Source organism: Metopolophium dirhodum, chromosome 2 (assembly GCF_019925205.1).
Source record: "Metopolophium dirhodum isolate CAU chromosome 2, ASM1992520v1, whole genome shotgun sequence".
NCBI classification, from domain to species: domain Eukaryota; kingdom Metazoa; phylum Arthropoda; class Insecta; order Hemiptera; family Aphididae; genus Metopolophium; species Metopolophium dirhodum.
The window spans coordinates 29,511,136-29,538,605 of record NC_083561.1 but is presented as its reverse complement, the minus strand read 5'-3'; the positions used below and the strand labels follow the sequence as shown (position 1 = coordinate 29,538,605).

Sequence of the window (27,470 nt, the reverse complement as noted above, 5' to 3'; positions counted from 1 at the left end):
TTACTCGGTCTTTATTCCGATGGCGGCGGCTGTCGGCGCTGTATCAGCTGCTGTGGTATTATCACCGCCGCCGCCGCCGCCGCCCCGGCAACCACCGCGTCCTTCGTCAGGACCACTGTTGATGCTGCTGTTGATGCTTCTGCTGCTGCTGATGTGGCCGTGTCGATAATCATCTTCGCGCGCGTTTGAGGAAGTTTTTATTACACCTCCGTCGTCGTCGCCAGACTATACAGGTGGTCGCCGACCGGAGGAAGCATTTACATAAACGCGTATTTTATAATATATACTTTATATATTTTAATATACGTATATAATATATTATAATATAGTGTGAGACCGATAACTGTGCACGTACGCGAGACACGGGCGCAGAGATTAATTATAAACGATGTACATGTAAATACACGTACCTACCCGCTGTATTTATATTAGGTAAGTATTATACTTTCGTTGCTGTACGATTCTGTCACGCGAGACAACGATATACGTAAAGAGGAGAAAAAGAATATATTGAAAACAATTTCTATACAACAAGATCTCGCGACGCGTGAGGTATAAGAACTATTGAAGTACCTATACTACATATTATTATTGTTTAGGTACATACTAAACCTATTGAGTTCCTAACATACATATCTAAATAATATAATATGTAAAGTATACACACTGACAGGATTGGGGGAGGGGGGATTTGTCCCGAGGAAACACGAAAGTCATAAAATGTATTATTCAGACCCTATATCTACTCCATCCTTTTTTTTATAAATAGTTGCCTTTGCAGGCTACAGTCTACAAATTATAATTGTAAATTCTTATAGTAAAGAGCTATAAAACCTGAGCTGAGATACACAAAAACCGAGATACATCAATACATAACGCCGTATTTTGTATTAATTGCAGATAAGTTTGAATCATATAGAGTTGGCATTTTCAACGGACAATAAAGAACCCGGGTTATGCAGATAGTATATAATATATATAATATAAAATGAAATACAACTGCTCCTATTTATACTAAATGTCTAAATGTATAGCGTACAATTCATCAAACGGTTTTGATTTGTCTATAGGTGCTTTCGGGAGTGCAGGACCAAAAATTGTATAACCACAACAACATAACATCTGATACAATGATATATAATTATTGCACTAAAAGTATTATACTTTTATGTGTACGGTTAATTACAGTATAATAATAATAGTTATAATATGTCTATATTATGTTACATTATAATATGTATATTTATTAATTTAATTAATAATTACCTATATTATAATAATAGCTGCAGATCAACTTACTATAGCTCAACGGCCCCATGGATGGTCGGTCCGTGCACAGTTTGGGAACCATCACCGCCATAACGTTCGCGTACACCTACTACACAGTAATTATATTATATTATCGTGTATACCTACCGTTCATTTATGTACATAGTAGTGCGACCTCCGAGATTAATTGCCAGGTAATTGGTTCGCGCACCTATGCGTCCGAACACTGTTGCACAGCTCCTCTCATAAACAATTTGTAGTCATCGCCCGCCGCCCGACCACCCTCCGTCACCCAGCACTGCCCTGTACACGTGCTCGTATTCTGTCTGCAGTGAGTATAATAATATAGTCGTCGTCGGTAAATGAAGATGACGACGACGACGACGACGATAACGATATAATAATATTATTTTTATTGTGGAAGGGGCAGGGGAGACTGATGTCCATCAACTCTGCCGGGATACTGCAGCTAGTTTTGAGACGAACTATCGATTCCACCACCTATACTCAATTTTGCCTGAGATTTACGCCTTATAAAGTATTTTACTTGATTAATTAATTAAAAAATTAATTTTAATTTTACTACATTTTTTAGATGCTATGCGCTAAAGGAATAATATAACCTTTTATTTCTATACACGTCGCAGTTAACCACAAATTATATTTGCAGCTAACTTGTTATGGAACATCAAGCGTAGGTTTGACTTTTTGGAAATAGTTATTCAAGTAGTTATACATGCAAAATAGTCATATAGCTTATACCCAACATTTAATAATTATTAATAATTAGTTATGGATGTTTATTAGTTTAAAAATATCTAATAGATAAATATTCAATAAAAAAATAATAATTTCGGTATCAATCAACTAAATTTTGAAATCAACATTCAACACATATAGGTATACAATTATGATTTGAAATTTTTTTCGTGAAATTTATATTTTCTCAATATTTGTATGATTTGACTTGTTGGCGATGTTTTTGGTATTGAAACCTTGAGTTACTTAAACTGACAACTTTACATTGGTGGCATTGACGGCATTGACGGGTTAATTGTAACAATTTAACACCAGGAACCAAAGTACTACGCGGTTCCTGGTGTGGTATACATTTTTTCAGTTTTTAAAAAATTTAATATTCTAATAAATAGGTTATTTAACTAATTTTGTACTTATCTTTTATTAAAACAATATGACATTGTATCTGTAAGAGAACATGCACTTCACATTAGGTAATAGGTTTTGAACTTTAACATTAGAACATAGACGTCACAGTTTCGAGTTTACTTATAGGGAAATGCTGTTATACTTCTCATTTGCTAGACTGTATCCTCATTATATACTGTATCCACTGTATTTAATAATAATAATAGCCGGGTATCGTGTCTTACTAATTCCTAAGATTATATTTCAGACCAATGTGGGTTGTCAAAATACACGGGATTTTCTAAAATGATGTGAAATCAATTTCAACCAGTAAGAAAACGTCTTAACTATGAATGTATTCCAAATAACTAGCTTCGTTTTTCGCCATTTTAATAAAAAGTGTTTACACGATTTCAAGTGTTGTATAATATAAGACAACAAAAAAATAAGCCGTAAATAATTTGAAGATTAAAAATAATATGACATTGGCAGCAGCTATATCTGTAACATACATATAATAGATAGTTTCGTCAATTTATTTTATATCTAACAAAAAGCAAAATAATAATTAAATTGAGTTGAAATATCATTATTACCGTGAATTTTTTGGAGTATGAAATAATAAATCAATACAACTTTTCACCATTGCCATACCAATGATATACGATAACGTAATGTTTTGTCTCATACGAAATCGGTCAAAAATATATAAAACGTTCGGCGAAGTATATTATAGAAAACAACATAAAACCGGATTTTTAAAACAATTCCTATCATGTTTCATAAATGATATATAACAATATATTACACATCGAAGAATGACATGTATAGATACATAATAATGTGTAGTATTTTTACTTTTATACATATACAGGAGATATTGTTAATATTTTTTATTTTTATCAATTTCTACATAGTATGGGTAGTAGTAGAGTGGTAGTAGTAAATATGATTATAAAATGATTTATTTTATTCAAAAATTTGAGACTCCACGAATTCAAAAATCATGAACCGACAATAAGGCAATAATAAATTAGTATAGGTTCCTGCTACCTATGTCAATTACAGATAAACTTAATAGTTTTATTAAGATTTAAATATTATTTTTTTTTTATTATTATTGGTCAGAAAAACATTGGCTTCATAGTCAATGAGTAATTTATTATTAGTATGATATTTACACAAGATTGGTTTTTATATTTAATTTACATATTTATTTTTTTAAACTGTTCAATGGTTTTTTTTTAAATTAAATTGAATTGTATAGTTTTGTTTCTTTTAGAAAATTAATTATGTTTATATTTGATTGAAGATCCTGTCCCAGGTCCAAGGCTTATGTAATCTTTTGAGGAATGTAGTGTTTTTATTTTTATTCTATTTTTTTATTTATTCTGAATCCTCGTACAATATTGTATCCTCGTATTTGCGTCATTCAGTGATGAATAAGTGATGTGATTATGTTTAAGTAAATTTTTTTTGTTTCCCGTTAATTGGTGTATTTTTGGTGTTTTCCATGACACAAATGCAACCTATTTTTTTTTTATTTGATTATCGATTAAACTAATGAATTTTAAACTAATTTTAAGTATAACATATTCTAATTGTATAACTTATTAATTCATTAATTTAAAGAGGTTTTTTATATACCAGTACATATTGATTTTTTTTTTATTGAATCTTAAGACATTGATCACTTTACAAAATAAGTGAACTGTTTACGGCCTGTAGCAATTTTCGTAATTAATACCTGATATTATTAGGATGGAATTATATATTATTATATATGAAACTCATGTCTTATAATTTAGTTTTCACGGTGCATAATAATATAACATATCAATATATTATCCCTACAAAGTTAACGTTTCGTTACCTACGTTAAAAATAATTTGAGTTGAACATTATATGGTGTGACAAATAATTAGATACCACTATTCGCATAAAATATACGATATTTTAAACTTATTATAATATTATAGTTGTTACGTTAATGCAATAACTGTTGGAATACATTAAAATACGCTCTATAAAATATTATACATATTATTAAAAATATAATATATTATACCTATAGGTACATCACTCTTTTCATATAGTATTAAGGTATTAGATAATTTTGTAAACGAATAGCAGACGATGACGACAGCGGCGATAACAATAAGTAAACGAAATATTGCGGAAACACACAAAAAAAAAGAAACGAAGATTCGGTTAAATCGATAAAAATCATGTCCCCACATCAGAGGGGGTCGGCAATAAAATTCTATGGCGGTCCAAAAGATTTGAAAAACATTTTCGAGGGCCAGAAAAAGCTTAAAGCTAATATAGTTAATGTATTTATTTTTGTGTTAAAAATACAGTTTAAACTTTTTAAAGCAAATTATTTAATTATTAATTATTTAATATTGGCCAGTTTTTTAATATGTTGTACCTTCTCTTGGAGAACAACTAATGCGCAGAGTGTTTTGAAGGTGGTGATCAGTTAATCTTGAACGATATTTATTCTTTAAAAACGTCATTTTGGATGACGAAGTTTCATATATGTATGTGGAGCCAAAATACATCCAAATACAACATAAAAATAAATCAAAATATATCTATTATGTGTGGAAAACCAGAATCAAAATAAATATTCTTTGCGGTCCAGTTATTTCCCCTCCGGGCCGGATTGGGCCTGCGAGCTGCCTATTGCCGACCCCTGCCCTATATCTTAATATGTATTAATATATTTCTTCTGCCCGTGTGTAGAGTATTCAAACTCCTCCTAAGCGGCTGCACCGATTTTGATGAAATTTTTTGTGTGTGCTTGTGTGGTCCTCGAGTGGTTTAGATTCACAAATTCACAATTGGACCCGGTATGGGCCCAACCCGGGGAGGTGCTCGATCAGGGATTTTGAGATTTACGATAGAAATGTTTGTTAATAAACGGTTGCTATTGGTTCTTCAGGCAGATCTGGTACAAGCGCATGCATCAAATCGAATTTTCGCACATTGCCTACCAAGGTGACTATGAGTTACATTTATAGCAGATGAATCGCCTACTTGATATGCTGTCATCACACATTGCCTACCAGGGTGGCTGAGTTGCACTTACTGCGGCGAGTTACACCCTGCACGAGGAGTGGAACAATTACAATTTTCTTAAGAGTTGTCATTTTTTTACGGGCAACGAAGTGGGCGGAATCAGCTAGTATAGAATATAATACAAATTACAATAATAGCAATAATAAAATATAATAGTAATGATATAACACGCGTGATACATATTATTATAGATGTTCGAGAAATCGTCGAACTCGCGCGGCTCATAATACATAAATATAATATTATTATTATTATTATTATTATTATTATATTATACATTTTTCAGACGCTGCACCAATGAGTTATTACGGCAACATACCGAATTTGGACATGAACGGATCAAACGGTGAAAGTTATAATGACCATTTAAGGGTCGAAAATCGCGAGCGCAGCGGCCACCGCACACGCGCACTGCACGTCAAAACGCATCCGAACTCTTATGTTATATATTATTGCCGAGATGCTCAAACGTCAAACTATATACAATAGTGGTAATAACCGATATCGTAAAACCTATATAATATGTGTGTGTGCAATATATATATATATATTATTTTACTGTTCTCGCGGTCGTCGGCAAGCAAAATATAAACCGTATATACAACACTCGATATAATAATAATAATAATAATAATAATAATAATATATAATATTATAACATCGTCGTCGTCTCGTAGATAATAAATTACTGTCGAATAAATTACACACCGGACTGTCGCGGCGCGACGATTCCTCGAATCGACTTTTATTACTCGTTTGCTCGTTTAATAATAATAATTCTATAATATTATACAGGGCCGTATTTAGTGGTGGTTCGCAGGTTGCAGGCACGTGTTCGGGGGGCGAAAACGATATAGGTAGGTTGATAGGTAGGTTTAAGAAATGTTCGATTCAAATATTATATAAAGCGCGATATGGTATGGATATGAACGAGTTTTTTGACGTACTTAATTTATTTTGATATATTGAACCACGCGTCAACCCACTTATCACCAAACTTATTAGCTTCCAAAATATACATGGCAATTGGCAATCCACAAAAAATAAGGTTTAAAAAAAGTGGCAGTGCAATGACCGGCACGTGTACTGAATATTAATAAATTATTGTGCAAATATTCTAAATATATATATACGTACCTATATTATGTAGTTCATGACTATATTATATTATGTTCCTCCAATGGGAAGATCGTTACATTCTGTTTGTTAAGGTCTGTCGTTATATTCATCATACTAAATCTCATTTTATCATATATTATACACTTATTGCGTTTATTTTTCTGAACAGATTTTGAAAAAAAAAAATCTAATTTAAAAGCAAAATATAATTTATATAATATACGTTGTGTATCGTAAATATTTTTGTCTGCAGACAAATAACCAGACTGTCACATGCTTCAGTACGTTGGAATTATTGTAAATCGGTATATACCTTCCTCGTTATATTGTATAAATATATAATATTTATATTATGTGTGACGATATGGCCAACTCACACCCTGCATGATTGCAATACATTATATTATGATATTATTCATACGTCATTACTAATTTCAAACCGCACTGTAGAGCCGAAATTGAAATACTCCAACCCTCCAACCCACCGCACCTATCCGACAAACGCCACAATATTGTATAATATTATACGTGAAATAACAATTTATTATTTTATCCAATATCTCGTGATTTTATTCGCGTGATTTATTAAATCAGACGCGTACATTATAGTCGTATTTATTGATTTATACAATTAATTAACAATAAAGATTAATGGATTGTACTACGCATATAATAGTAAGTGTCTTTCGAATAATATAATAATCACTATATTATAGCCATTACTCGTTTTACGATCATTTAATTACTCTATATATAGTAAACACGCGCGTGCAATGCACTATAGTCGGACCACAGACAGTTAGACGAACAATTTTATTATACGACTTTCGGTGGCCCGAATCAATAAACCTTAAAAAAATGTCTCGGCTTCAGGATATCGTATGACATAATTAAGTCATTCTTAAAATCTATCGTCTGAATTTATATAGTAGGTATAGGTACAAAATACTTCGGGTATCCAATATCACGCTCGTAGAGTTTTTTTTTTTTTAAATTAATTTCATTTACCCATAAAAATATAAAATAATATTATTAAGTGCTTACTACTTATCATAATAATAATAATTTAATAATAATCATAATCATAGTAATGATAATAATATTAACAACACGTGTAAACAATTTATTATACTATATAGGTATTCAAAAAACAAATTGGTAGGCATATGCAATAAAGAAAACGCATATTATTATTTTAATTTTTAATTTTATTGCATGTTCGATATATATTTTGTGCACAGACTACGCTACGTTATCACTACCACGAGAACATTTTTGACAATTTGGCGTATTTCCGGGATTTTATTAACGAGTGACATTTAAGAGTACGTGCACGTTTGTAGAGTTCAACTTTAACCTATATACGAGCATAAAAATAAATTGTTTCGTTAAAAAAAAACGATGATGCAGTTTACACAATCGTTGTATTATGATAATCGCATGACATCGTGTTCGGGTGTTCGTAATTTATATATTTGGTCCTCTTGCATGTTATTATAATGTATTAGGGATATCAGCTTTATATTAATTATACTTACTCGAAAGTTTATGTTAAATTAAACTAATATTATATTATATTTATATTTTTAAATTTTTTTATAATAATCTATTCGTTTGATTGTTGACGTAATCTAGACGATGGTCTAAAATTATATGTAAATACGAAATCGTGAGTGGAATTTTAACAGCAACTATTTGTCTAAGAACGGTTTACAAATTTGCAAGAACATTTTGGAAATGTCCCAAATATTGTGTGTATGTGTCGTCTAAAAAAAACTTTGCAACGACCACTTTATACACGGACAGAACACTTATCAGATTATAGTTTTCTAACCAGGCGATATCAAAAAATAATTTCAATGTAATATTCCTAATTGTTATTTTTATGATGAGCCACGAGAATATACCCACTGTTATATTAAGGTAATATAGCCGGCAATAGGTGCAGGTATACATTTTATTATTATTTTGTTTATCAGAGAGAGAGAGAGAGAGAGAGAGAAAGAAAGAGAGAGTATGTATGATGATTGTGGAATGTTTAATAATCATTAATCATTGATAAATATACTTATATAATATATACGTGAATCTATAATAATATAGCGTATTGCAACATCATTTGCGATACAAACGATTAGTGTTTCCGATTTAAATTGTTCAAGTCAAATGAAATGTTATTTACAACCGTATTATAGAAAAAAAAAACCTATCTCTAATTATATTTCATAATACAATTATTATTTAGATCAACTTATGAAAAGCATAATATTACTTAATAAGCCTGGATAAATATAAAATATAATAATACCTAACCTTATATAAATGCTCGTATAGGCACGTCATGAGTATATTGTTTGATTTGAAAGAGTATTACTCAAAAGATCTATGAATTAATAATTATGATTGTTAGTAATTAAATATCAATGATAGGGGTATTTTTTATTTAATAATAATATTATATTATAATATGACACATTATTTTAAGGATCTTAAAAAATGTATAAGCTCCTTAACATTGTATTATTATAACTTATAAGTGTAATTGTCCTGTAGCATGCTTATTTTTAATTATAATTAGAGATTATTATAAGTATTGAAAAAAAATAATCATAATATTACCATGTTATTTTAGTAGGTAGTTATAATTTTGTTTTTTTAATGTGTACTCAAACAATTTTAATATTATTAAATTTATTTTAACCTAGGTAAGAAATAATGTTTAATCTTTAATTATGATATTTAAATTTCAAATACACTTTAATAAAAATAATGTGATGGAATTAAATTTCTTGATAAGCCTCTCATACGAAATCCTGGTTGTGGCATTTGTTTTCGTCATTGTTGTTGCAAATTGCAATATGGGTAGTGGTCAGTTGGTATTACTTATATCGTAATATTTAGGTGCATGGAAACTGCATATTTTGCTTATCATCGCTGATTTTCTTAAATTATTTACCCATTATAAGACAATGGCATACTTTAAAAACGATCGCTACGGTAATCGCCAAAACTAGCATCAATAACCCTTTCCTCGGCTGTATATTATGGGTACCCGACTTAAGACGCAAAACTGAAATCATTATGCCCTGCAAACAGTTTTTAAAAGTCGAACTGGAACAAAAAAAAAAAACACCGAATAAAGGTTCTGAGCCCTGGACCACGTGTATAATAATAATAGACAACACGCTAGTATCATTCGTATTAAACAAGGCTGGGCAAGTTTTTTAACTCAGTTAATTTAATTATAAGTTAACTCAGTTAAGTTTAAAGTTAATACACACGGTTTGTTAACTTTTTACGAAGTTAAAAAAAAGTTAATTTGTTATTTTGTTTATACAACGCTAGCGTACTTAATTTTTTTTCCCATCCCAAAACTGAATTATAGACTATAGTGTTTATACTTTATACAATATTTCCATATAAATTAGATTGGAATAATATACATTTTTTAACTTTAAACAATTCACGGTAAATATTTTTTGTCGTGAAAACAAATAGACTCAAATACCTAGTGAAATGTATTGAAATTAAAAGCAAAATAAATTAACTTACTTCCTAAAGTAAAAAATGAATCCGTTCATTTCACGTTGATTAAAAAAGAAATTTGGAAAGTTAACGGTTAAATTAATGAAAATCCAAAAGCAACTGTTTGAGTTAAAAAGTTAAATTAAAAAATTAAATCAACCTTTTAACTTAACTTAAACTTTTTAACTCGTCAATGCCCAGCCTTGGAGTTAAAGGTAGGTGTAGGTCTGCATAGTATAGGTGCAAGTCGTATTAATCTATATCCGACTTGCACAGTACGTAGGTATATACCTACGTTTATCCCGCGGCGGCAGTGGTGACCGGCCATGTTGGATTTTTAGACGGGAACGCACTCTCGCACACGCACACACACTACACACACACACACACAAACACACTGCACACACACTCACACACACACACACAAACACACTGCACACACACTCACACACACACATACAAACACACTGCACACACACTCACACACACTGCACACACACTCACGCACACATCACATCCGCACCGATGCGATAACACGTTATAGGTCTGTTGGCTGCATGTGTTGCGCATATGCAGGTCGGCGGCATACGATAAATTCGATGGTATACACACACTCACACATACATTATGCACGCTTACATATCATATACATATAGGTAGTAGGTACATACTTAGTTACACACATATATAATATATAATATTATGTATATATATAAATCATATGACATATTAATAATATCGCGTGTAGTATACACGTAGGAGGACCCCACAACGATCGTCACCGAAAATCCCTTCGACTCGTATGCAGCGTAAGTAACGGATGAACGACATTTGGGACCTCTTAAAAATATAGTGTGCGTCTGTGCAATCGTGCGATCCGGGTATAAAACGTCACACACGACTATATATTATTATAATAGTATATGTATACACGGCGAGAACGGCAGCAATATACAGTGTATAATATAATATACATGCGTTTATAGACGAACTTCCCACAAATCTCGTCTTCGTCGCGTACCGGTGCCATATTATAATGTCATATTACGCATCTATATCCTCTATTGCGCCGCGGCATCTTACCACTGCGCATGTGCCATAATAGTCTATACCTACGTGGCCTGCACGCGCGCGCGTCCCGATGTATGCGCGTACACTGTGCAATGGGCATACGCGTACGGAGGATGTAATAGGTACCTATACCGACATTTCTGCAGTGTTGGACTAAAAAATATATTTAAATACAATAGGTATATCAACTTTGAACTCGGGCACAATAATAGCACATTAATAGCTTATATCGCGAAAAAAAACCACAAAATATATTGATTTAAATAAGACAAATATATTCCTGAGGTCCTGATCCGGTTTAATAGGCCCCAACCACTCCACCTCTAAGCTTGGCAACTATTATTGTTCCCCGGGACCCACAAAACTTTATTCACGCTAACCATATTGCTTATATATTAAACTGTACCTAGACGCATGTATAACCATGCTTCAAAAAGTCAGTTACACGTATTGTTGACGTTATACAAACTCAAAGACATTATAACAGTCACTTTCACTTGATTTTACGGAGTCACTTCAAACTTAAATTATATACCTAAGATATCGTATTGAACTTATCCTTTAAGTTGACTTTTGTCAATTTATGATTTATTTTTATAATATTCAATGTATGACTTTTATACGAGAGTTGACACATTAATACAATTTTATATTATAGTAAGTCACTATGTATAATATTTCTCAAAAACCTATTTGAGACTCAAGCCTTATGTATTTTTAAACCCGGTTTTTACGTATGAGTACCTATTATTAATCCACCCTATTTATGTATTCAATGTTAAGTCGTATATATGGACATTATAATGTATATTTGCATATACCATATTATGAAGATAAAATTTTCCATAGTGCATACTGAATATAATACCCAAGTACAGTTGAAAACTCGAGTTTTAAAAGAATTTCACTTTGTACATTGAACTCTCGTGATATTATACACTGTACTGCACACATACATCACACTTTTAAATATCGGTACACGTTATTTGTTCATGAAGGAGACGACGGTGGAAGCGCTTTATGAATTTCATTCTAAGTATATATATATATAATATTATAATATATTATAGGTACCTACACTATATATTACTCTACAGCTGCGCAGTAAGTTACAATGATTTGCAGTACTTATAACAAACGTGCATTAAAATCTTTGTGAATTTATCGACAGACATTATGTAATGCGTTATGTATTACAGCTATATATATATATATATATATTATTTATATTATGACGTGTTCTAATTTCTAAATATAGGTTACCTAGGTTACAGCCAATCGTAGGTAAACTTTATACCTAAGGGGCCGCGTGTCGTTTTTTGACAGATCGTTTTTGGAGGTGCCGATGCCAATTTCGAACGTCAATTTCATGAATAAAGGTTAGGTAATTATCGTCTATATATTATTATTTATTATATACGATGACCACGGAACGTATTGATGATGACGAAAATAAGTTACTCAAACATCATAATATCGGCCTTATTATTTTCGCGTCAACTCGATAGTCCATATTATGCTCTATGGACTGCACCCGTGACCGCGACGCATACCTATATATTATTATATTATTACAGAACGAAATATGTAAACGGCGAAGTTGCAGGATTTCGTCGCACTAATAATAGTAAATAAAATATATATTATGGTACGCGTAGGTATTATATTATACCTATATCTAAGCACCTATATAGTATAATAATATCACATAGGTATATAGGTTCATAAATCAATAAATTAACAATGATATATTTTATATAGTAACACCGTATAGTCGGTAACTATAATAACTCGTATTATAATATTATGTGCACGAAAATCGTTATTCATCATGTCCGTAAGTCTGAGACTCACAGTCGCGACAGCAATGATTAAACGGTAACACATTTTCTAGTATCCCATCCATCGTTTATATAAACTGTAGCACTGCTGTACGTAATTATTATAATATTTTAACGTAAGTGTTCGCGATCTGTACATATAATCACTCCTCATTAAATCTAAAGCGAAAATCTTCAACAACTTCCAGATCATGGTTTACGCCCGGGCAGAGACTTTTATTAATAGTGTTTATTTTTTTTTTCTAGTAAGTAATTTTAAATCGTATTCAAACAACTCGTTTAGATACACTGATGTATACGATGAAATAAAAAATTAAAACTAATCCCAAATATTACACTTGTCACGAATTTAATAATAATTGATCCGTTGATATTAAAAATAAAAATCAATAAATACAAAAAATAAATATTGATCCTCATATTTTTTCGCACATATCAGAGGTTTTCTGCCCTAACCATATCGTATATATATATATATATATAGAGAGAGAGAGAGAGAGAATAATATTATATAAACATAAAACAGGTGTATTCTGAATACAGACATAATTACATGTAACTGTGTAACTGCAGTGTAAGAACCTAATTGTTAAATTAATTTTAATTAAACCAGATTTAAGTATATAGCTGTATATAGGTACCTATCGCACATGCGTTGCAGAGTAACGGGCCACTGTTTTGGGTAGGTCACTTGGACGTTCCAGTTTTAAACTGTTACCTAGGTAGGTATACATAGTCACATAATAGGTATACTTCAACACCTCGTAAGAAACGTTTCCGTCCAGACCTCCAGACGTAGGCGCATAGTTTGTTTTCCGACAACTAAGGGGCAAATCATTTGCATTCGGCATACACATGTCGAGATGTTTAAATAATTATTTAAGGAAATTATAATAATTGCAGTGAAACGCAGCAGCAACTGCATGTTGCATAGATAATGAAAGCCGGACTGCAGTGACTATATATATTATACATATATGTATAGCTTCCCTCACCTCGACCCAGGATAATTAAGACAATAAGACGTGTGGCGATAGGTACAACGTTTGAAATATGCAACGAAATGACAACGACAAATTACACGGACAATGGACATTCTTTTGATTCACAGACTATATAAAACGCACCAGCTGATGCACAGACTTTATACTGCATTTTTTTTTTCAATAATTTGGACGTTAAAATATATTAGCTCGTTATCGTATAATATTGTTACCTATTTTGTTTCCTGAAAAACTTTTGAAACGAATATAAAATATGTATTTTTTTACGACGGTCACCTTGAATAACATTCAGACTACATATTATTATAATATAACACAGCACGATGCTGTATAATATATCAAATAGTAATATGTGTGTATAACTATATAATCGAACACTACAGCAGCATTTGTATGTTTGCCGCGGTTCGCGTGAACGCCAGAAGTCAGAACGGACTTTGTTCGAAAAGCGTAAATAAAATAATAGACTTGTGTATATAGAGTGCAGTAATAATAAATATACATATATGATTAGGAAAAAATATTGATTGCATTATTAAGGTAAAAATTTTTTTTACCAACGTTCTTATCGTGTTGTTTATTAGTTGTTAGATCCTCGGCTGAAATATGCGCCTTTACATAATAATATAATCCGAGCAGGATGCTGAAAATTAAAAATACACGATATGATAAGACGCACTATAATCCGATCGACCAATTTTTTACGATGAGTCTGTCGTAACGCAGTCGTTGCCGGACGCGGACCGATAAAAATGTAATGCCGTTACACCTTGACATCCATATATAGGTAGGTTACCATATAAACACGCCACAGCACGAGAAATAGAAAATACGACAGGTTTTTCTTTTTTTTTTTTGGTTACCAATCGTCTTGGCGGACACATTCTGTTATCGAACGAGACGCACTGCTGCGGACGGCGGTGGTTATGAATCGGTATTCTCATATATATATTATATTATAGATATCTCACCATGGAGTCCAAGTATAATATACATATCCGCTAGGCTTGAATATAGATATATAATCGCATCTTGAGTTTAAAAATGTTAATTTTTTATTACTCTGAACTCGAGTTAATCACAATCTTCGCTAGACGAACTGTAACAATATCACGTGGCGAGACAGTCTGTGTACCTATATATTTTATATACTGTTTGATTAGTGTTTTCTGTTAAATATACCAACGATATGTCATGGGTATTAAAACCGTTATAATATAATATATATATATATGTTTTGGTCGGTTCAAATCGATATCGTATTATCGGTCGGTATACAAGTAAAAAATTACTTGTACCGAAAAACAAAACCTGTTTAATAACTAACACGTATATATTTTATATTTATACCTCTGCGTATATATTTTTATTGAACCAATTTTTTATTAAATTGAATAACATGTATGATAAACGACAACCAAACAAAGAGGAAACAAAACCGTTTGTGTATATTATTTTGACGACCGTGATAATTGGTACGTCCAAGCACTGTGAACGTAAAGCAATATTATAATGTTCGTGCTGAAGACGAGTATAATATACATTATACCAACTTGTTTATTTTGACATATCCGACACAACAATATTGTCGAAATTGTCGGTTTTAGAAACGTACCTATATGAATAATACGATTATTAGGTTATTATTTTGTCGACAGATTTTTACCATAAAATGTGTTTTTATACTAAAACCGACCGATTACATACATATATGTATGCTTATATCAATTTATGCATAAATATATATATCCAACGATGAAACGTATTCTCATATCAAGTTTAAACCATATTATTTAAGTATGGTACGAGTTATCAAGCAATCGAACACAGCTGTATGGAACCTTAAGAGTTTGGTTCACGGAGTTCATACCAGATCAATGTTCGAACAAAACAAGCTAAATTTAAATGAGAATTTATTTTAACGGCGATAACCGTTGGCAAGCAGGACGCAGTTATATAGATATAACACTGCGCGATAATAATGACATATCGTTGACAATTAACGCATTAAATATTCTTTGGACATTAATATCGGTCCAGTTTATAATCCCAAATTTTAAACGCATAACTTGCGTGGGACACGTTGTGACTGATATTATGTTTTTTGTATTGCCTGCAATACCCGCGTGCAGGTATATCGCATATAATAACGCTTTAACACGCTTTAATATAAAAAAAAATAGGTATGTATTATATACATACTTGCATGAGCTACGAGTTGAAATATATAATTTTCTAAATGTATATGTCAGTGTCATATTTTGATAATACTTTAGGAAAGGGTATAATTTTATTACCAATCGTAAAACAATTGTTATTGTTGAGCTCTACTCGAGATTTGAATTATTTACTACCAAGTTATATATTTATAATGAATTATAATTATTAATAATTCGATAGATGTGCCTATGAACTAAATTAATATTTTAATAAAATAGGTTTTAAAATAAATTTTACATCGATCGATAATATATTGTTTAGTTTTCATCGCTTAACCTAACTATATAATTACTAAACTCAGACTTAAAACGAGTGGCAATTATATTTTGGATTGAAAATAAAAGGCCAAGCAGCGAGATACGTATCTCACTCGTATACCCCTTTCTTTGTATACACATATAGTTAAGCGATACGTCCGAGCAAAGCTTTATGAGCGCTACGATAGAGACGGTTTTGCTGAGCCGATTAATTTATTTTATTTTTTTGTAGGACCAGAAAAGATTAAGAGATATTATGTCAAACGATCGACTAATGACCATCGTCATTGTCGTCATCGCCGAACCCCGCTAAAGCGCAGACGTGACCAGATAGAAATGGATCACAACTTTATTCGCGTCTCCCCTCAACGTTTCGCTCGCGCGGCGCCTGTGACAATGGTTTGCAGCGCAGTGCAGAAAAGGAGGGACGTGACCGAAGAGAAAGACTGTGATCGGACAGATAAAGAGGGTGATACATAAAGGGTAGATACAGAAATAGAGAAAGAGCGAGAGGAAGAGAGAGAAAGGTATAGTGGACAAAATAAAAAAAAAGATGGGCGGGTGTAAAGCTGCGTACGACCCTTTTCCGCCTTTGCCACGTCGACAATCGTCATGTCCATAGTCCCTCTCACCGCTCGCGTGTTCCGGCGCTAAAACTCTGCGCCGCGAGACCCTCGAGTAGCGATCAGTAATGGTGAGGAACGGGGGGGACGGAAAAAGTTTTGAAAATTAACGAGAGTAGTCATGGCAACAGGGAGACCCCGCACTCACCTCCAGCCAGAATGAAAAAGATTTTTCTTCTTATTCTTTATTATTATTTTTTTTTTGCCCCTATTCCCGGCGGACCTGCAGTTGAATCCCGCGGCACATCATTAACTTGACAAAATCCTCGCCAACAGCTTTTTCCCTCGACGTTCTATCTCTGTCGTACAAAAACCAACCGTCGGTGATGGTGGCCCGGTAGGTGGAGGTTCGAGGGAAACTGTATAATGTATATAATATATATATATAAATATATACACTGTAGGTGTACTGTATATATAAAAGAACGTATTGTGTCTGATTTTTATCCGAAGGGGTTTACAGATGACGTCCTCTGTTTTTTCCTACTATTCCTTTTACCATGTCCTCGAAAAAGCGGATAAACGTTGCTCTTATAATATGCTTTTTTTTACCCGTTATACGTTTTCAAACAGAAGTTGACGACTAAAACTACTTGCAGGTTTAGTCGTCCATCTCATTTAATGACAACAGTATATCGTTTTGTAAATGTAGGTACCTACAACCAAGGCTGCAGCTCTGCGAGTAATAGAATATTCTAAGAGTATAATATAGTTTGAGTTATGGTATATGAGGTCAAGAATGCAAATTATTTTAATTTTCTTAAAACCTGCACTATTTGTTGGATTAAAAACTATTATAATATATTTAATTTTTAATTTTTTTAAAATAAACTTCTACCGTTGCCATGTACCTCAATATATAATATTATATACCATAATATTATAATCATAACAAAGTTTGATAATATAATATATAGATTTCGTGTGCCAAAAGTTAAGAGCATCACATCAACAATACAACATGTGATAAATATATAAACGGAATAAAAAGGCTTTATGAAAATGCGGTAAATAGAGATGATAATATTGAGGGCTAGTAAGAACTGTAGCAAGCTGGTAACTATCATAGATACCGACGTAGATATATAAAACTTATAAATTAATATGACCATGGTTTTGTATCCATTCGACTGCAACTCCATAGTATTGGCTATGTGAATATCATTTAGAACGCGCGAATCGGGAATTCGGTTACGGTATACGGGAAATAGTTTGTGATTCATATTATAGCCACAGTCACAGAAACGAGTATATAGTTTCCGTTCGTTCAACAGATGATTGCACGTTCCGTGGCCAGTCCTCGAGGTTAAGTTTAACGTCACGCAGATTTTATTCGGCAGATCGAAGCCAGGCTGTTTGATTGTTAGATGGGTAACAATGTTTTGCCCATCAGAGTTCTCCGATATCCAATCCTGATTCCATTTAGCGTCTTTCCCTCGACAATGACAATTTAAAATGATGTAAAATGTACTTAATATTATATCATTGGTTTGACATTCCAATTTTTTTCATGCAATAGGATCGAAAATGCATCGTTAGTCAAAAATAACTATAAGCTCGTATATACGAGTTGTGTATGGGAGATACCTGTGCACCTGTATTCGACATAAATCCACATTAATCCAGAGGCTGTGTGATATGTTGCGCAGAACATGGTCGAAAAACAGTAAGGCAGATAGTGTATACGTATACGTATTACTGTAGTGAGTGGATGCCAGCTTGTTCGCCTGTGCAAGCAATAATAATAATACTATAACAGTGCAATGTTTTCGGAATAAGCAGACCGAAACGAATAACACAAAAATATTTTAATAGCCATACGGTAAACTTTGTGGGACGCAAATATAATATTATAATTTATATGACGTTCTATACAGTGTATATTATACACTGTACATATTAAAAAAAAATAAGAACAGCGAGGTCTGAATAAGTCCAATACTTGCTGAAGTCGATCGTATATATAGTCAGTACAGAATAATGATACAAGCACCCGTTGCACTCACATTGCATATTATTATATTTTATGAATTATGAGCATCACGATCGATCCCAGTGGCGTACGCAGAGAGGTGGGGCTAACGGACTGAAGCCCCCCCTCCCTATTGCCCGTATTATTATTATTTTTTTAAAAATATTTATCAAGTTTCAACTACTGTCGTCAACTAGTTAGCATGACGGACATTTATTCATATACGTCTTACCAGAATGAATTCATATTTGTACACCAATTTTCCTAAAATAATCAGTAATCTTTTTCTTATCTAAATGTCTGAAATTATTAGACTAGACAAAATAAAAATAAAATTGTAATTAATTTTCAATGGATAACGCAGACAGATTTGATAAATAAAATACCCAAACATCGTAATACTCTATAGTATTATGTCAAATAGATACTGCCAGAAACTGTTTTTTTCATTCGTTTAAACAATACGAATTTCGATTAAAATTTCAAAACCTGTCGTTAATTTATATAGCATATAATATACCTATATATCATATTATATTAAAAATTATAATACGATGACGCTCTATAGAGGTGTTGTCAGAGTGTTAAGTCTATAATCGTACGAGCATAGGTATTATAATAATATATAATATTATTATGTATAAAACGTACAGCGCATTCTATACAGACATGATAGGTGCCATAATATCTATACAGACTATAGGTACATATAATATTATAATATTATGTGTGTGCGATGATATAAAGCAATATAAAAGCGAATAATGTCATTGCCGGTAACATATAATACGTAATAATGTAATATTATGTATATATAAGTGTTTGAAGAAAATAAAATCATATCAACTTCGGTACAGTATGTACCTATTTGTATATAGAATCGCCTACAAGGTAATACAGTATTATAGTGATTCGTGTATAGAATTTACATGAAAAATATAAAGATGTATAAAATAATACCTGTTGTGCGTGAGGTACCTACTGCGTCAGTTTTCTGATCTATAACACTAAAAATATTGAAAAGATATTTAGCTTTTTGTCTTTTATAATAATCCTTTAGAACAGGAAGCATAATATAAAACATCAGAACGCAGCTTTCAATGCCTAAATAAACGTGTGTAGAAAAAAATTAATACTAATTAAGTTATATATATATATATATATATAGGTACTATATAATAATGATTGATATATTTTATTATTTATTACGTTGGAACTGAAATTGTTGATAAAACTTTAAGAGCGTCAATTTTTAAACATATAGGTAACTATGTTTTTGAGCTGGATACACGTTTTTGGTTTTTGACCAATTTTCCGTAATGTTTTTGACGGCACGGTTCGTTACTTATTATTGAAAACATATTTATATGATTCATAGGTTTGTAGACGGAAAATACCGAATAGCGCGTGCTATGGTAAGTTTTCGTATTAGGATAGCCGAATGAAAACAATTCTTTATTAATGACCATAGTGTAATTAATAAGTAGTGTATATAATATAAAACGTTTTACTATATTATCTTATTTATCTATATTATATGTATAAAATTCTTAGTTACATCAAATAAAACAGAAAATCATATTATATTATTTGGCTAACAACTGTACACCTTTCATGTTGACATTTTAGTAGCTATAAAGTGTATGTACATGAAATAAAATATACCATCTCAAGACAGTCGAGGGAGAGAAGAAATGTCATAATATTTTTATGCAGATTTGCCTGGAAAAATTAAACCCGATCGATTTTTGTGTCACCCACATAAGGATAACACATTGTTTGGTGAACTAATCGATGGAATAGAAAAGAAAAACGACCTAGAGCTGCGTGTAATCTGGAAGATAATACCTATAGACCCACAGAACCCCATTCCCCCCCCCCCCCTCGGCACATCCCAAAACATTAATTACGACACACCTTGATACATACAATATCAACAATCACAATGACATAATATGTCAATATTTACCCGCCGCCGCATTATTCGCGGAGAGCATTGAGTTAGTCGGTCATGCGGAAACGTCGATTATTTCGTGAAATCCGCCAAACAAACAATATTATGTAATGTTATATTATATTTATAATATATACGTCGAGAGGAGGTGAAGTATACTCGAAATCCGTTTGCAAACACGTGAGACCAAACTTACATACCGTCAAGTTTGAATTCTGCACACACACACACACACACACACACACACACACACACACACACACACACACACACACACACACACACACACACACACACACACACACACACACACACACACACACACACACAAACACATCTAAATATATAAGCACAACGTATGTGCCCGGAGGTTGTTAAGCAAACGTAATCAATTCCGTTGGGTATATATATCTTCAGTAGCGTCAGCTAGTCTCATCGTTATAGTTGGATTAAGTTTTCAGTGTTGTCATTAGCCCGACGCAACGGGATCAAGCGACGATAACAGAATATCTATGTTATTAAAATGTATAATTTATTATACAGTGTAAAATATAAGTCAAATGTCAATCACACATGCGCAATGACGTAAAATACGCATTCCGGTTTTCAAGTTTATACCTATTACTAGGTATCTTGTATATCCAATATACCAAAGTACGTAATAGGTACATTGTAAATTATTGTAATAATGTAATTTCTGTGCACCTACATGCAATTGTATTATTATTAGGTGGTTAGTATATGTTTTAGTTTAAGTGAAAATAACTCTCTACATAATATTATTATTATTGATTTTAAACATCAAAAATACAATATGTTAATATTTATTAATCATTTAAAATACGCAACACTTAGGTACTGAAGAAGCATATTATTACATATTATTTATTATTATGTATATTAATATTGAATAATAGATTATAATTAATATTAAATAATATATAATATAATTATAACTTATTAATTAAATGTGAATTGTATACAATTATTTTGTACCTAACATTTTAGATTCTAAGTGAAGCGAAGAATGTATTGATTTTACAATGATGTGTGTCTGTCATCACCTTTTAGGACAGTAAAATTGCTTAGCTTTTTTCAATAATATATTTTCTGATTTCGAGTTAGAAATTCATAACGATTTTACCGTACCAACCTTACCAACCACAGTTCATAATCCCTACAACAGCCAATGGTCAAAGTCGTCGGGCTTAATTTCAATTAAAAAAAAAAAAAGTTGAATAGTTATTATATTATCATAAATAACATACTTATAGTAATATAGCCATATAGTCTGATAGACTTTCATTCACTCAGAATCATTTTTCACATTTAATGATTTATTATTGAGTTAAAATTTAACACATCCATTACAGTGACCCACTCAACGCCTACATCTGTACAGTAGACTGGTCCACCTTTTATTTTTTCAAAATTATTTCTTAAGTTTCGTACAGTTTTCTATTTCAATCTTTTAGATCCAAACTTGTTATGATAAATCACCGTCAAAGTTGAAGATCGAAACATTTTTTATATCTTGAATACAGACATATCATCATTATTATAAAATCAAGACATTCATTGCTCCACTCAAAATCTAAAATATGTGTTTTAATTAAAATATGATTATTATACATATATATTACATAATAAAGATTTATTTTTCATTAATTTTAACTAGGTAATTGTTATGCTCAAAATACAAATTATATTCTGATGTATTCATATTAAAATTGGTTTTATTAAAATAAATATAATGTTTTGGCTGTACCTATGTCCTATATTGTATTTTGTTGTCAAGAATATTATATTTGTTTCCTCGTACAAACAGTTATATAATGTTTTGAATCAACCATTTATATTTGTGATTTTGACACTTGATTGTAGGTAATAGTACTTATTTTGTGTTTAGTTTGACATACTTCAACCGAAGAATGGAGAGCAAACCAAACGACTTTATTACAACTTCGGGTTCGGTAGTGTACGACAAGGCCAAAGACGGAGATGACAATATGCGTTTGACCACCCGCACAGACGTGATTAAAGAATTAAAGTCTCCTGCGGGAACGAGTAAAACGGATGATTTACCAGGGATCGAACATTGAAACTTGTACGCCGAAAGTGAAACTTGTTCTGCAGGTACGACGTTCGTTGAATTCAGTTACGCCAGCACTATTTCCACGGCGGCTAAATATGACCAAACTTTTGACGCTGATGTTGGGCTGTGATAGTACCACGCCAATTAGCAAATCAAATTCTCCTGCGGGAACGAGGGGAACGGAGGATATACCTTGGTTCAGGTAATTATTGTGTGTAGAAACCGTGCCAGCCGATCTACAACAGCCGTCAACGGCTACACACTTGACATTCTTACGCCAAAAGTCTAACGTGTTCAAAAAAAAAAAAAAATGATTCGTGGACGTTTGCAGGAATACGCACAGGAAAAGCTGCGTATAACGACATATCTCTCGACGGGACAGGCGATGTCGACGGTGAAGGGCTGCGTGCAACTACGGCTGTGGTAGAAGTGTAGATGTCTGCAGCAAGATATCGTCCGCAACAAATATTCGTCGCAGGTCACAGCTATCGGAATTTGGGAGATGACTCCTAAAAATAAGAAGGAGTTTGTGCTGATGGTGGTGTAGGATCAAATGAGGAGGCTTTGCATGGCTTTGTCGTGGAATATTTTCAAGTTGTGTAATAGGATTAGTGCATAATTTATTATTGTTATATAAAAATTAAAAATACTTATTTACAAAAAGCTTGTTGATACGATTGACTAGTAAATAAAAGTTAAAACGATTCAAACACGTTAATTTTATAATAATGTATTATTTAAAATGCAGATCTGTAGTTTTAAATTCTGAGCAGAGCGATGAATGTATTGATTTTACAATGATGTGTGTTTTTTTTTGTGTCTGTCATCATATTTTGGGGAAGTAATATGCTACAATTTTCTTCAACAGTATGATACAATACTTGTTTGACGGGAAAGTGAATCTAGTTGGTAAATTCGGGAGGTTGAAATTTACGATGGTTTTCAAAAGTTCCAGGAAAAACAAAAAAATTAAGGAAACCCGGTAACTTTTTAATTTTTACGCAAAATCGGTTTTTGACAAAATCGATTTTGGTCAAAGTAACTCTAAAATAAATCACCGTAGCTACATGACATTTTCACTGAATGCTTACATTAGCATTTTCTATACAACATACAATTTTCAAAATATGTTGACTAGTTTTGAGCTGTTTACGGACATTTCCAATTGAAAAATATTAAAAATACATAGGTAGACACAGTTTATTTTTATAAGCATTTAAGTTTTAAAGTTCAAATTTTGACAAAATACGTAAAAATCACGAAAATGTGCAAATTATTTTGAGTTAGATTCCTTATAAGTTTGTCAACCTTTATCAAAAAAAAAAAAAATCGGAAAGTTAAATTACATTTTTATGAGCGTTAGAACTTCAAATTATTACAAAGTACATTTATTTTTAAAAATATCCAATTCACTCGATTTCTCGTGTAGCGATTTTATTATTATGCTGTAATTCAAAAATGAAAAACTGTAAATATATTATGTACTTGAAATTTGCACCATAAGTTTATTTTATCAATTCCTATGTTTGGTAAAATTTTCAAAATATTTTTGGCTGAAGCAAATATCTCAGTCACCTCACCTTTTCTACGGCTCTGGTAAGTGATATGTACAAATCTACGCTTTCTTTTATCAATTACCTTAATACACAAAAATATATACAATCATGTGCAACAAATCTGTTTTAACTGTATTGCTAATCAGTATTACCAGTTTCCGATTTTGTGTCTTTGATCTTGTCAACGACTGAAATAGATTTAAATCACCCGCTGCAGGTAATTTTTCTTTGAAACCAAATGATAAGCAATAAGCAATACAATTCAAAGTGATTTGTTTCACATTCACCCAGTAAAAAAATTAGGACGTTATTTGGTTTTCGGCTGCTTTCATGGGACGAAACACTTTTATGGATTTCAGTGGTGAATGATGATAACAACAACACGCTTTACGTTTAAACATTGCGGCAATAATGTGGTAAAATTATCGCAGTAAAAACGTCACGGCCACTTTATCACATGTAATTTATATATGTCGTGCGTCATTTCGTCGCATTATCTACAATTACATCGATATATTATTATATCGATGCCCTGAACGTATTTGTACTGGTAAGTATATTGTTAATAGTGCTATTAGTATTGGTTTGGTAATACAACAAACAACAACAGTAACCATATGCAGTATATTACTAAGCAAAAAAATCAAAGTTTAAATCTTTTTTCTGCACATTTCAAAAATAACATAAAACAGAAAATAAAAAAAATAAGGTGAGTAAGTGGATGTTGCTCTGCTTGTACTGTAAGTAGGTTACATGTGGGTCACTGTATAATGAATGGTATTAAATTTGAATTTAATGGTATAATATCATTGTAGGTTTACAAAAAACGATTCTGAGCGGTTTGCCAGTGTGGATATTTTATACTACATTTATATTGTTATTATTTATTATTAATATACGGTTGCCGGTAAGTTGAATTAATATTATAAAATTACAACAAAATAACTAACACCGTTACTCTTGGTTATTTAATACAGTAAAACTCGCTTAAGACGCTCTTTAAGGGACCAGCTCTCTAAAACGTCTTATGCGGGAAAGCGTCTTATGCGGGAATGAAACAAAATGATGTGGTTGAAATATCGAGTTTATTTTTTTATTATTAAACATAATTTAATGAGAAATACACTTAAAAATTAATTATAATTACGATATACATACATACTTATATTTTTGTGCTACTGAATTTAATTTAAAAAAATATTATTATTACATACATATTTTATTATTGTTTATTAAAAAAATGATCTATTTTTGATTGTTTAAGGTTCTGACAATGTGTTTCAGCAAGAAAGTTTTCAATTTTATTAAGACAACCTAACATTTCTTCGGAATTTTCAACACAGAATAATACTTTCCGAATTTCCGATAAATGTTGCAAACCAGTAGTTATTGTAGGAGTAGATACTGGAAAGTCTTGATCTTCTTCTTCTTGATCGTCGTCTTCTTTCTCATTGTCCACTAAGTTCGTATCAGCGATTATTTCATCTAAAGTCCGAGTGCTACTGGTTACGAGTTCATCATCTACTGTTGCATAATCAGCAAAATTTTGCAGAAGCTGAAAGTCCTCTTCTTTTAAAGGTGAGCTATCAGCCTGTTCAGAGTTGTTCAACATACCAAATGCAGCTTTCCGAAAACAGTTTATTATTACATCTGGTTTAATTTCATCCCAAGCGGCACTAACGTAATGTATGGAGTCCAAAACGTTAACTTTAGTTGAAATTTGGTTGGTACTCTCCATGTCTCTCAAGTACCGCTGAACTAACTTTTTTCGGTACTTTTGTTTTATCACTTTAATGATACCCTGATCTAGGGGTTGTAACTTAGATGTAGTATTTGGTGGAAAGAAAACAAGTTTTATATTGGTAGTAGGGATATCTTTAGGGTGAGCCGGACAATTGTCGACGAATAGAATAATTTTTCTCTTTTGTTTACCGAAAAATGCATCTAGCTGTTGAATCCAGTTTATGAATAGTATTCCTGTCATCCAAGCACGACTTTGAGCAAGGTATTCACATGGAAACGTACGAACATTTTTGAAACAGCGAGGAGACCTACTTTTTCCAATGACGACCAACTTCAATTTATGGGTTCCGGTAGAATTTGTACATACTAAAACCGTGAGACGTTCCTTGCTCAACTTTCCACCATGGCATGTCTCATTTTTAAAAACAAAAGACTTATCTGGCATAAGCTTAAAAAACAATCCGAATTCATCAGCGTTGTATACATCGTCAGGAGCATAGTCACGCAGTAATGAAGGCAACACGTTATTTTTCCATGAAGCTATATCATCATTATTAACAGATTCAGCCTCACCTGATATTTGCCGGTACACAATGCTATGCCTACTCCGAAATCTATCCAGCCAACCAGTCGATCCACTAAATTCGGTTAAGTTGAGACGTGCGGCAATCTCCATCGCCTTTTCCGTGATTATACCTCCATTTATTGGATAATTTAAACTACGAGCTTGTTGAAACCACTCCAATAAAATATTTTCCAACTCTTCATACTTCCCGTGTTTTAATTTTTGTCGTTTGCTGCCACCTAACAAGCTGCTTTGTTCTATTTCATGTCTGTTTTTCAATAAAGTTCTTAAAGTGGAAGGAGGTATCCCCAGTTCATTAGCAATATCTTTTTGTTTTTTTTTCTCAGCCAATCCTTCATCGTACTTTTTCAAAATGTTGAGTTTGTCCGAAATCGTTAGCGCTTTACGTTTTATACCACTAGCCAT

At 32.1% G+C, this 27,470-nt stretch overlaps 1 protein-coding gene across 1 annotated transcript; it reads right to left on the bottom strand.

Moving 5' to 3' along the window:
- Positions 1 to 27,470, bottom strand: LOC132938870 (tigger transposable element-derived protein 4-like). The gene is made up of 2 exons (XM_061005864.1): positions 26,088 to 27,470; positions 1 to 225 (listed from the first exon to the last, which is right to left on the bottom strand). The coding sequence occupies exons 1-2, from the start codon at positions 27,468 to 27,470 to the stop codon at positions 1 to 3; spliced, it is 1,608 nt and encodes a 535-aa protein (XP_060861847.1).